A 13052-nucleotide genomic window follows, 5' to 3' on the forward strand; every position below is an offset into this window, starting at 1 on the left:
CTAATTATTCCAATGCACTGATCAAACATGAAGCAAATAGAGGACGATAATGGTGAGATGACAATGGATATATTGCATAGTTTACCATTGCTCATCAATGCATGTTGTATAGCAATTGACTAAATGGTCTTGTTGCTACATTACAAAATTAGAATATATCAGAAGCACACTTAAGACCATTCCAAATAGACTATGTAGCTGCTGAATTTTTCCATCAGCAGTCCCATTTATTATTCTGAGTAAAACTGCCTACACCTCAAACTAGTCAGGACATCAAGGTAGATGTTTTATTACTTAAAATAAATGTGAAAATAAATATTAGAGAGTTTATCTAGACAAAATCAGTTTTCCAGAGACCCTGTTTCTCGTACCATAAATGCCTTTTTCCAACTGTCCAATTCAGCACAAGAGCAGCAGCTACCCTTCCCCAGAATGGAGAGTCTCTTACACCAGACTCACCTGCCATATATGGCAATGTGGCAGCAGAGTCACAGGAAATGAACAGTAAGAGGCAAAACATACAGCACCATATTTGGAGGTTTTTGTTTAGTTTGTTCCCCACAGATGGGGTGGTCACATGAGAGGTTCAGAAATACAGCAGATAAATGAAAATACTAATACAAAAAAAATAGAAAAAGAAAATATGTATTTACAGGAAGGTAACATTATTAAGATGGAGGGAGCAATGAGCGCAGCAAATTTGACATGCAAGAGTCCGAAGGTACCGCTAAAAAGGCTGCGCAAAAAGTGAAAACGAAAAAGGTTTGGGAACATTTCATCTGCCCTAAAGTCACTACATTGATCAGAACCAAATACAGTCACTAAAACAGCCCATGAGTACGTCAGAACGAGCACACAATACACTGGATTGGAACAGAGGCTTCACTTTGCTGGGATGGATTAGTCCTATAAAGCCAAAGATGAAAGTGCAGGACATGCGACAGAATACGGCAGACCTGACCTGATCCGGCCTTATTCTGTGAATATTTAAACTATCCATAGAAAATATATATCTCAGACTTGCCCTCTGCAACGTGAAACGGGTGAAATGGAATTAAATACGACAGACTATGTATATACTGCGAGTAACTCACACACTGGCTGAGATCTAAAAAGTCACTTCACACCACAGAAGATAACTAAAAAACAAGAAGGAGGAGAGCTATGTACTCCCCGTTGGGTCTGGTCCCGCAGGTTTCCTGAAGCGGTAATAGTCTTTAGCTCCAAGCCTTTAAGAGTCATGTGGTATACAGAGCTTCAAGCAGGCCAGACCTTGAAAGATTGCAAGATTTACACTCCGAATGACCCCACCAACTCTCAGTTGATTATATTTTGTCCATAGTACAACTGGAATGGAGTTCACTGCTGAGATCATGTTCCAATGTTTAGGATCTCGAGCGGAGAGCTCACTATAAATGTTCTTATATTTTACACAAAATCAGTTCATATGAGGTCCTTCAGTTGTAGCTGTATCCGTAACACCATGTTTATCCAGAATACAGAAAGCCAAAAGAAGAATTCTGTCAGGTTTGGCCTTGTTTTTTCTGTTCCCATCATACCTCAAGGAAGCGGGAGCTGCTGGCCTTGGTGTGGAATGGTTCAGACCACATTCGGCGAAGGTCACCCTGAGAAAGAGAGAGAGTGTGAATACAGTCAGCGCTGTGTAGTGTCTGCTTTATTAGGATAGAGGAGAAGTCCTTCATGTTTGTTGAAAAGTCATAAAGCAATGTGACGTATAGCCACAAATTTGGTTTATTCATAGGACAGTTTTTGGTTTTATTGCTAGAATGTTAAATGTTATTGTGCACATTGGAGGATAAATGTACCGTATTTATCGGCGTATAACACGCACAGGCGTATAACACGCACCTTCATTTTAAGAGGGAAATTCCAGGAAAAAAATAAGAATAACTCAGATAAAGCAGAAGCCAGAGAAATTCACTCATCATTTCCCCCCCCCCCCGCCCCCCCAGCCCCCAGGTTTATTACAGTGTTATTACACTGTTTATTAGCATACAGCATTAATTTAAATACCGTACTGGATTTTACTTGCAGGGCAGCACAGTTATCCTTCTCCTCCTCCAGGCTACAGCCAGCGCTTGGAAAGGCTGATGACGCTGCTGTAGCCAGGGAGGAAGGAGTCACTGTGCAGGGAGGAGCTTTAACCCCTTGGGTGGTGGGTTGTGCTGGGGCAGGACAAACCTACCAGGGCAGGTTTATCCTGCCCCAGCAAAACCCACCACAGAAGGTTAAAAGCAGCCCGCCCCCCCCTCGCCTTCGCTCCGGCGTTAGTACGCCGGAGCTTCCCTGCTGCCTCTCTCCCCCTTCCTAGCCGCCTGTCACATTTAGCAGTGACGTCGGCGGCAGGCTGGGGGATGTTCGCGGCTCGGGAGGACTCGGGTGCCTGAGCGCTTCCGAGTCCCCCCGAGCCTGGCCGACATTACCCGAGCCTGCCGCCGACGTCACTGTAAAGTGACAGGCGCGCCGGGGTGGTCTGGGGAAGCTACGATCGCCGGAGGACAGGGGGACTGGGCCTGATCGGAGGTATGGGGTAGAGGTGCTGCGCCAGTGGTGCACACCTGGACACCACTGGCGCGCACCTATTATATACCAATACAGGTATATTTACCGCAATTTACCGCCGTATAGCACGCATATCGGCGTATAACACGCAGCCATCTTTTCCCCCTGTTTTCAGGGGGAAAAAAGTGCGTGTTATACGCCGATAAATACGGTATATATTTTTTTAACTCTGTATGCAGATTTCAGTAATAACAGGGGGTGATACAATTAGCCTCACAGAGAAGCCGCACCTGGGTTAAGTGCCCCGGACGGTACTTGTTTCCTAGCACGGTGTCAGTGATAAAAACTGTATCCATCGGGACCCCAAATATCGCATTGCATGCAACCAAATCGCATGCGATGGACGCGATTTTTACATTGGAATCAATGTAAAATGGTCCCTGAGACCCGATTTTACATTGGCCCCAATGTTAAATGACCCCCCCCCCCCCCCCCGATTAACGCCAACCCAAAGCGTGGCGAGCGCAGCGAGCCCGGGAGGGGCGGCGGTACGCGTCCTCCGAGCTTTTCATTCCCCCACTATCCACGTCGGCGTGGAGTTGATCTTATACAGTGTGGCGAGCGCAGCGAGCCACCGAGCCCGAAGCGTGGCAAGCGCAGCGAGCCCCGCGAGGGGCCGCACATTAATTCAGATATTACGCGTCCCCCTCTTGGGGCTCGCTGCGCTCGCCACGCTTCGTGCTCAGTTGCTCGCCACACTATATAAAAACAACTCCACGCCGACGTGGATAGTGGGGGTATGAAACGGTCCGAGGACGCGTACACGCTTCGGGTTGACGTTCATCGTGGGGTGGTGTTAATGGGGGGGGGGGGCGCTCATTTGTCATGTAAAATACCCATAAGGGTGGGTATACCATGAAAAAATCGTGTCCATTGGCCCATTTAACATTATTCCCTATGTAAAAACGGGTCCATAGCATCGGTCGCATCACATGCCTTAACTTAAGGCATGTGACGGACGCGATTTTTTCATTGTTGGGGAAAAGGCTAAAAATAGCCCTAAAATCGCGTCGGTCGCGTCCATCGCATACCTTAAGTTAAGGTATGCGATCACCTACGATGGGCGCCGTGCTAGTACCCCCCCGGACTATTCAACTGCATCACGTCCTGCACTTAATCCAGGAGGGGCACCCTATGGAGACTGCCCTAGGCATTAGTTGAGGTAACCTGCATCTCCCGGGGTAAATGCTGGGCTCAATGCAGTTACTACATGCATTACTTGCTAATCATGGGCTTAATGGATTAGCTCTGTGCATGTAAACTTTGAGCTACATTGTGCTACCAAAATTACATAAAGTACATATGCTCCATTGTGAAGTTAGCTAAACCAAAATCTGTTAAGATAAAGATGTGGGGGTGGAAAAAGGAGCACTATATTAAAAAAAACAGGAACATAGCATACCTTTAAGTAGGCCATAGTGAGAAGTGGTAATAAAGTGAAGGGAACCAAATACAGCAAAGCAGGCTGGGCAGCTCTGTGAATGCGTGAGGCCACTGTCGCTGTTAACAGTCCTGTTATATAATAAAAGTAATGTTAAAATACAATTTGTAGATAGCCCTCAAGGTGCCCATACACGTTACAATTATTGTATACAATATCGCATCTCATTGCATATCGGATTTGTGATGAGATCAGATGAGATAAAATCTAGTACAAAAAGTATGTGCTGCACATACTTTTTGTACTACATCTCATCTGATCTTATCGTAAAACCGAGATGCGATGAGATTCGATATTGTACACAATAATTGTAACATGTATGGGCACCTTCAGGCATAATTCAAGATGGACCAACAGAAAGAACACAACAATATTCAATATACAGAAAACAAACCTTCAGGATGTTGTTTATACAGAAAACAAACCTTCATAATATTGTTTAAAGGCAATATTTGTTACCAGATGATAGTTACTACATGGCCAAATGTTCTCAATCATGTCACACTTCCATATTCCTGCACTGTCCTCCAATGGATGTAAAATAGTTTTTCCAATTTAGTAATTATTTTAACCACCACCATTAAGGGTTGGGTTTCCATCCTCCCCTTCTTCTACGTCATGGATCCCATTTCACTCTGTCCCCCTTTTCTGCTCTGCCCCACTGTACCTACTGTCTGTTCTTCACCATCCCCTCACCAGGTCCCACACCTGCTTACCGACTTGGGCTTCTTAGTAACGTCCTTCTCGAGTCTCCACTATGGCAATAGCTCCCCTAAGGAGAGAGTTCAGGGTTGTGGCAGAGGACGGATTTGCTGATATGTCAATCACTGAATGTCAGGACTCACTGCGCACGTCGTAGACACACAGTTTTAAACAATTATATCGTAGATACAAACATACTTATGCCATTTTTAATTGGAGTAGTATCTCATTTGCATTAAGACTAATTTGTGTATCACACTTATGAGTGACAAGATCCTGTATGGTCACCAGAATTGCGAAAGTGCTGTATTTCATTACATACTAGCAATTAGCCTGTGCTGGTATATTACATGGACATGTGACATGATGCAGCATGGACATTACAAGTGTGCCACACTTTCTATTTATGCCTGCATCTAGTATGTTTGATAAAGGAAATGAATGTGGCTGTGGCTGCTGCCTGTGTTAATCTGAGTGACAATATGTTCATTATCTTTTGCTACACACACTTAAAGACTATTGGCCCCATACATTAACTCAATTGGGGCCAATTTCACCCGTTCAGAAATCGTCCCGAATCGGGTCATTGTGATGTCGCCTCAGGTCCGGTGCACATCAGACCAGAGTCGGAGGTAGGACCTGCATACAGGTCTGACCTCCCTCGCAGCTGAGGGCCGGGCAGGGAACATAGGTCGCATGCAAATTATCACAAGTATAAAGGACCATGGGGCAGATGTATTAAGCCTGGCGAAGAGATAAACTTGAGATAAAGTGGAGATAAATTGGAAGGAGATAACGCACCAGCCAATCAGCTGTGTTTGAAATATGACAGTTGGAAGTTGATTGGCTGGTGCGTTATCTCTTTCCAATTTATCTCCACTTTATCTCAAGTTTATCTCTTCGCAAAGCTTAATACATCTGCCCCCATATGTGATGGATCACATGCGACCTTGCCGCCCAGGAAGGTCCCGGGCGACTCGCAGGTGATCGGCTGTGCATACAATGCTGCAAGAGATTGCACTAGTGTATGCCCAACTCATATCCTGGTCTTCACAATCCTTTTTATTTCAAGTCATTTCCTACATATTCTTCTGATCTTTCACCACGATATAGATCACTTTCCTGGAGACATTTTACACATATAGAGGTTGAATCACTTTTGTGTGACCTCTGTTCATTGACATTTTAAATTGCCATAATTACATTTTCTAAAAAATGTAATTTAATTCACTTCAATTGTCTGTATAAACACATTTACAAACCGTATATTGAGATAAAGCACAATACTATAGTCTTATGTTCAAATTATTTTAGCTTCCCTCCTAATCCAACTTGGGCCAGGTGAGTACTGAAGACACGGGTTATCTAACTTGGTGCTCATAGAACAAACTCTGCGTATTTTTAAAGGTATCCTCCGGAACACTTCCTACCACCTGTAGATCTCTCGTTTTAGGACACCTGTGCTCCAGATAGATGATCTGGAAAAAAATGCACTCTTAGGTCTCAATACCTGGATTGATTCTTTACGGTTCCAAAATAACTGGGTTTGAGAAACACTGTTTGTGAGTACTTGCTTTTAAAAAAGAGTGGGCAGGTAAATGCAGTGAATAGCACAGAAATGTATTTGTAATCCATCTTAAAATTACCATGTTACTAAAAATGTGTGCTTCATTTTAAAAACAGCCACAGTAGCTTGCGGCCAATGACCTGCGGTAAGTAGGTTATAGTTCATAGGGAGCACTTCCAGGACAAATGGGGATTAAGTTTAAGTCTGTGCATCTGTTTAACTGTAGCTTGTATTTGGTTTTTTAAAGTGTTTAATTTGATTACATTGTTTTGTGATATAACAAATATTGTGCCCTGTGTGTGTAGACACTAGTGTGGAAAAAGCCCAGTTCTTCATATGCAATTTAATTTCTGTGTAAATCCAAATAGTTCATTTGATTGTGGCAAGTATTGAGGATAAACTCAATTGACACATTACCGTCCGTTGCTAAATTGTAAAGACCATATTTGCGAACTTAAGTTAATTGGTACCCTGCTATTAAGTGGGCTTGTGCATTACTACAGCAAATAAGCATCTTCATGCTTTAAAGATGCCTACATATCCTTATATCCAATTGTAATAGGCTCATCAATTCTCAGTTGGCCTCAAGGTCAAACCCAGAGATTAGAACAGATAGAATAGTGTATGTTGAAATTAAAACTATTTTCTTGGACCCATGTTTGTGCAGAAACATTTGCGGGGTCAATGTGTAGACACTGGAACCCTCCCACATGGTACAATCACATCCTGGAATAGCACACTGTGGTACGCAGATCCATGGGGCCATGAACAAATATCTGCGACTAGACCTACTGAAAGACAAAGCTGCACTTAAACTCACTGAATAAGCTGCTTACAGTACAGTGGAATACATGACAATACATTTCACGGTTTAAAAAAAAAAAAACACACCTGAACAAACCAAACTCTATACACAAAAAAACAAACATACTGCAAACCAAGAATAGCACATGTTTGCATACTCACCCACAAAGTACCCAATAAGTGTACAATGAAAGTAGGAGACCTTCTGCATTCGTCCAGAAATATTGGCAGCCCCTTGTGCGCCACATGAATCCGTGGTCGCTTGCTTTTTGTAATTATCATAACGTAGGACGAAGCACAGCAGCAGACCCGGCATCACAATATCCCCTATGCCAAGCATGGAGAAATGACTGCCTGTAGAACTGCATATAAGCCAGAATTAACTCAATTTGCAGACCATAAAACATATACATATACACATACTCTATCAAACACAGATTAGCTATCACGCACCTATGATGTCTACATAATGTATGAGTACCCACTTTCCCCAGGATCATCTGAGGATTGGCTCTCAGTCTAGAAGGGTTTTTTCATCTGTAGTGGTGAATACCGGATCTCTGGAATCTAATTCCTAACTATATGTGTATATCGTCAGTCTCTCTACCTCAAAGTCCTGGAGGTAAGCGTGGTTGTAGTAGGGACGTGTAGGTAAATTCAATGGGACAGGATTTCTATATTTGACTGAGTGAATGTGAATGCAATTAACATTTGTTCCCATATCAGTAGCGTAACTAACAAAAGGTACTGTGTATTATCAGGGCGCCCAATTTGACTACGTACACCGGCGTAGAGATCGCATCGTATGCAATCACAAGCGATGCGTTGGTACTTGTTAAATTCGCAGCACCCCCTGGCCGTGGACTGTATCGTATGCGATATCGCGTGTGATGCCATGCGATTTAGCAGACCCGCACTATCACATCAACCCTAGGCGTGGTGAGCGGAACAGAACGCGTCCACACAGACTTGGATAGTGGGGGTATGAAAAGGTCGGGAGGACGCGTTCCGCGTCTGCTCGTCACGCTCCGGGGTGACGTGGATAGAGGGGGTGTGCTAAAATCGCATTGCATAGACCTGGATAGAGGGGGTGTCCTAAATCGCATGCGATTTGTGTGCGATGCGATCCGTGGCCAGGGGTACAGTGAAAATTAACTAGTACCATTGCATTGCATGCAAATTGCATGCGATCTCACTATGCAGAATAGGGCACTAAGCTATTTGCTTAGTGGGCACCCTAGATAATACACAAGTACCCTAACAAATTACAGCTAACACTTTAATCCACCTCCTGGTTGTGCATTATTTATGAGAAACGTAAGCTCTGTGCTACAGATGACACTTGCACACAGTGCCTGCAGAAACCAATTTTGATCACCATGAAATAATTGCAAATAGAAGAAAATTTAATTCTGCAACATAATGGGAGAAAAAATTTATTTGGTAAGTGGGTTGCATACGGTCAGAGAATCAAGACACTGCTTACCTGGGGAACACTAACTTCCCTGGCAGTGACAGCCTTGGCACATCTCTACCAACATTCGGCCCAAGGTGAAGCTTCCTAGATAAAACGTCCAGAGGATTGTCAGCAGGCTGCGTTGCCACTTTCACCATAACGTTACTATTAAATATGTAGGCAGAAAAGAAGACCTGGAGAAAGAGCAGAAGTCTGAGCAGAAAAACAAAGCATTGGGACCACTTGTTTTATATGATTGTCATACTTAATTCAGCCACAGGAATTAGTTTAATAGTTGAAAGTTTTCCTATAAATTTACATACATCATATCTACGTTATCCGTGTATATCAGTCTCCCTTATTATCTATGGTTGTCTCAAAGTTTTTCCTTTCTTGCAGGGGGGAACTTACAATCAGGAAAATTAAATCCATCCATCCATCTAGTTAGTTAGATTCTACACAATTTGTGTGTTGCACAGTAACCTGAATGAGTTGTAGTTTTTAAAATGCTCCATTTCTATGCATAACATTGCACTTTAGGGCTCATTACCCATTATTAAGCTACACAATAGGCAAAAGGAGCATTTCTGAAATGACCAAGTTCTAAGTCCACAGAACACCATGTGATGAGGCTACTGAGCTTACTGAAAGCTAATGTTCCACTTCAGTTGTTGAATATGCTGACAGTCCCTTTGTTAAGGTAAGTCCTCTTAACCCTTTGAGTGCCAACAGTGCTGTGAGCGATCTTCAAAATAATCTAAAAATGCCAGCACCACTCACAGGGACTTTTCTTTTAGTATAAATAAATACAAATACAGCTAAGACCATTAAAGTTTAATTAAATATTGCATCCAAAAAAAAGAACAGTCACTGAGATTTTGAATGGATATTTTGAGGATCTTTTAAAGCAATGTTGCCACTCAAAGGGTTAATAAAAAATAAATTTAAAAAAAAAAGTGGTTTGCTTGGCAATTTTCACACCTATTTTGACAAAATCCCTTGGCACTCATTGGGTTAACAGATGCATAAGAAGCCTACACAAATGCCCGTTACACGGCTACTTACCCAGAATACATCATATATAAGCAGACCTGAAAGCAGGAGACAGGATACCTTCAGGCTAGGTAGACGCACAAAGGCAATCATCGCTACACAGAGTCCCATGGCAAGTGCTGGAAAAGAACAAACCATGCTTAAATCAAGTTTTGTCTCCCCGTACTGTAATATTGTTTGACCTTTGTACGGCGATGTGAAACACTAATAGCGCCATATAAATAAAAAAAATATAATAATAATAATAATACCCCAAATCTACAAAACTGTCACCACTAAGATCAAATGGACTGCTTAAATATAAAACATACGTATCACACCTTAAACAAAACCGCAATTATCATGTTACTATGTGCAGTACATAATAGATATATAAGCTTATGTATTATATAAGGAATAGGAGAACTCCATTTACATTGTACAAAACACCTGGGAGTTCTTTGACCCGTACATATTTGCTGGATTACTCTTAATGCCACAATACTCCTTGCTGACTTGTAATTTCTGTTAACAGGCAAGGCTCTAAATGCTAACTCACCATCCATTAGCAGCCAATGGCCAGTGAGCACCCAGATTAGGACTAGCATTAGAGAGAGAGAAAAAGACAGCAGCTCTGCAAGTGTAAAACGACCACAGCATCCAAAGGAGATCCTGCCAAACAGCAAATAACAGCATTAACAAAATCACCAGGCCACCTCTGACACTATTCGCTGTGTACATCAGAATTTATTTGAGGGAAAGAGTCATACAGGGGGAAAAAAAAAGTCTCTCTAAACAAGCAAATCTAAATCAGAACAACAACAATGTGATACATACAGGCATGGGCAGAAAATGACAGAAGTGCAATAAAATAAGACTTCTGCTTGTTTGTATTTCACACCTTAATGTCTTGCGTAGAATAGACATTGACAAGGCATATGAGTTATTGCTTTTTGTATTAAAAAAAAAAAAAAAAAGGAAAAAAACCACGTTTTACGGTGGCCATACACTGTGCGATGAACTCCGTGCTTTTAGTACTAGATTGCATTGTATTTAGTACAAAAAGCATACAATGTGCTACAGCCCTGTGCTTTTTGTACCAGATATGATGCAATCTAGTACTAAAGGCACAGGCTGCAAAGACTTTCTGTGCGCGGTAGCGCGCATTGCACCTGAAAAACGCACCATGTATGGACACCTTCAGCACTTATTCATAAAGCAAAATACTATGAATCTAAATAGATGCAGGGCTCTGTGATTCAGTAGCAGGGCACAGTCCTAGTATATACAAATGAAGAGCGTATACTCACTTGTTCTGAGGGGAGCAGGGTCTGGTTAAATACTGGCACATAGGAAGCAAGAGAAATGCAAATGCTATTGTTGCAAGAACTGAAAGAGAAAAGGACCATTAGTTTCATACAAGAGCAGTCTCAGGAGTTACTGCAGGGACAGAACACCACTAACCTGCAGTGCAAATCGTGAACACCACCTGAACAGAGTCAAAGAAGAAGAACATGACCAGGAGAGACACTGAGGCTCCAATGGGAAGGAACAAAGCCTGAGTGGAATCAATAGTCTGGATACCTGCAGAGAACAGACTGTCTGTAAAGAAAGGAATTTATTCAGGGGCACTAGAAAGTCATTAGGGCTCATTTACGAACATGGCATTTCGGTCCAAAATTTACACAGAACCACAGTAAGAAATCAGTATCACTCTAGTTTACAGCACAAGTTAACCAATAAAAGAAATAATGGGCTATTATGTACTTTGCACCTAACAACAATGTTAGTAAATGAGCCCTACTATGTACATGCCACTATTACTATGCTTAGCCCATTCCAGTGATGACCCCAATCTAAATATAAAGGAACTGCAAGACTTTAAAAGGTACCCCACCAGCACATTACTGTATGCAATACCAGTATACCTCCACTGACAGAAGCAACCTACACAGTGGCTGTTTTGGATGGTTTCTCTGTGGACAGGATGTACTATATGTGGAGCTTTTCATACAGGGTATGTCCTACTATTACACACCCCACTTTTCCCATATGTGTCTCGGGTCCACGTATGACATAGCCCACAGCATGACCTTCGTAGCTTGCCCAATATGGCTGCCTCACCTGAAACACACATTTTGTGACATCTCTTCTGGCCATAACCTATTCTACCCAGAATAATCCTACGTAGTGCACCAGGAGAGGTGCCTCACCTGGTACTTTTCATTGGTGTAATATATAACACAAAATGTTATTACCCAAATATCTGTACAAAGCCTGCAGTAAACCGTGTGCTCTCTAGGTTTAGATGCATCTAAATCATATTGAAGAAAAAAGCATACAAAAGTAATTGCAATACCTCCTTTTTGTACAATGTACCCTATTTTTTAAATAGATCAGGGATGGGGAACCTTTGGGCAAGCCATCTGTTGTTGAACTACTCATCCCAAGCTGCCCTACAGCAGTTTTAAAATGGGCAAATAGCAACTGCTGGAAAGCGGAAAGATTCCCAATCCTTGATCTAGGCAAAGTGACTTGAGTCCTGCAGGATAAAAGAACGATGTAAATATTTTGTATTATTTGTACAAAGAGTTGCAGAGGACCTGGCAGCTCACTCACACCAGGCATCTTGTGCTTGGTGGCGTATTGATGCTAGATTTATGGGAACATCTGTATATAGCGAAATAGGTTAGCTGGCTTCGGAGATGTCCAGAATTTTAAAAAATACACATAATTTAGTACTATATAGGTGTGGGAGGATCAAGCCATTCCCAGGCCAAAGCTAAAATTACCAAGATAATCATGACAACTTGCAACAATTCTATGCTTTCATCAGCGATTGTCAGCCCTGGCACTCCCAACAAAGTACATGTATTTATAATTCTGCAGGCGGTCACGCCAGTAAAATATCCAATAAAACTTGTTCTATTTAATGGTAAAAGTAAAAAAAAACATTTCTACCTTTACTCTCCCTTAAAATGAAATAAATGACCGATTATACAGGTCTATATATACACAGTATCTTTCTTTAAAAACCCAATTAAACCCCATACGGAGCTCTCTCTCTAAGCTGGATGAATAGCCAAAGTAGCTTCTCCTGTGCATGCCCAGCAGCTCCACTGAAATGTCATCTGCTGTCAGCCTCCGGCATTCGGTCTCCATCACTCCTTGTTTTATTCATTTATCTAGCGCACATATTTTGCAGCACTTTACAGAGAACATTTAACATTCACATCAGTCCCTGCCCCAGTGGAGCTTACAATCTATATTGCCTACCACATGTACATGCACACACAGACATTCTAGGGTTAGTATTTTTCTTTTAATGTATCTATATTTTCTCGATTTTTAACGGTTTTCTTTTACAGGTAGTGACATTACGGACAATGGCAATAACACAAACAGAACTCGTAGAGATGGTCTTACTATTCTGTAGAAAGAGGCACACTATTCAGCTAACCCATTAC

General features: G+C 42.1%; 1 protein-coding gene across 2 annotated transcripts in view; it reads right to left on the reverse strand.

Annotated features, from left to right (window-relative positions):
* Window positions 1-529: 529 nt before the first annotated feature.
* SPPL3 (signal peptide peptidase like 3) overlaps window positions 530-13052 on the reverse strand; it is a 59113-nt gene continuing 46590 nt past the window's right edge. Inside the window, exons 4-11 of one of the 2 annotated variants that reach the window (XM_083147545.1) lie at window positions 11050-11169; window positions 10896-10974; window positions 10145-10257; window positions 9619-9725; window positions 8584-8747; window positions 7260-7459; window positions 3986-4095; window positions 530-1625 (exon numbers count right to left, since the gene is read on the reverse strand). In XM_083147545.1, the coding sequence (XP_083003671.1) occupies window positions 1554-1625; window positions 3986-4095; window positions 7260-7459; window positions 8584-8747; window positions 9619-9725; window positions 10145-10257; window positions 10896-10974; window positions 11050-11169 (965 nt within the window). In that variant the 3' untranslated portion in view covers window positions 530-1553. Of the gene's footprint in view, window positions 1626-3985; window positions 4096-7259; window positions 7460-8583; window positions 8748-9618; window positions 9726-10144; window positions 10258-10895; window positions 10975-11049; window positions 11188-13052 lie in introns of both variants that reach the window. The other variant, XM_083147535.1, reaches the window with a different exon arrangement.

The sequence above is a fragment of the Crinia signifera genome, chromosome 1 (assembly GCF_055691185.1).
Source record: "Crinia signifera chromosome 1, ASM5569118v1, whole genome shotgun sequence".
In the NCBI taxonomy this organism is placed as follows: domain Eukaryota; kingdom Metazoa; phylum Chordata; class Amphibia; order Anura; family Myobatrachidae; genus Crinia; species Crinia signifera.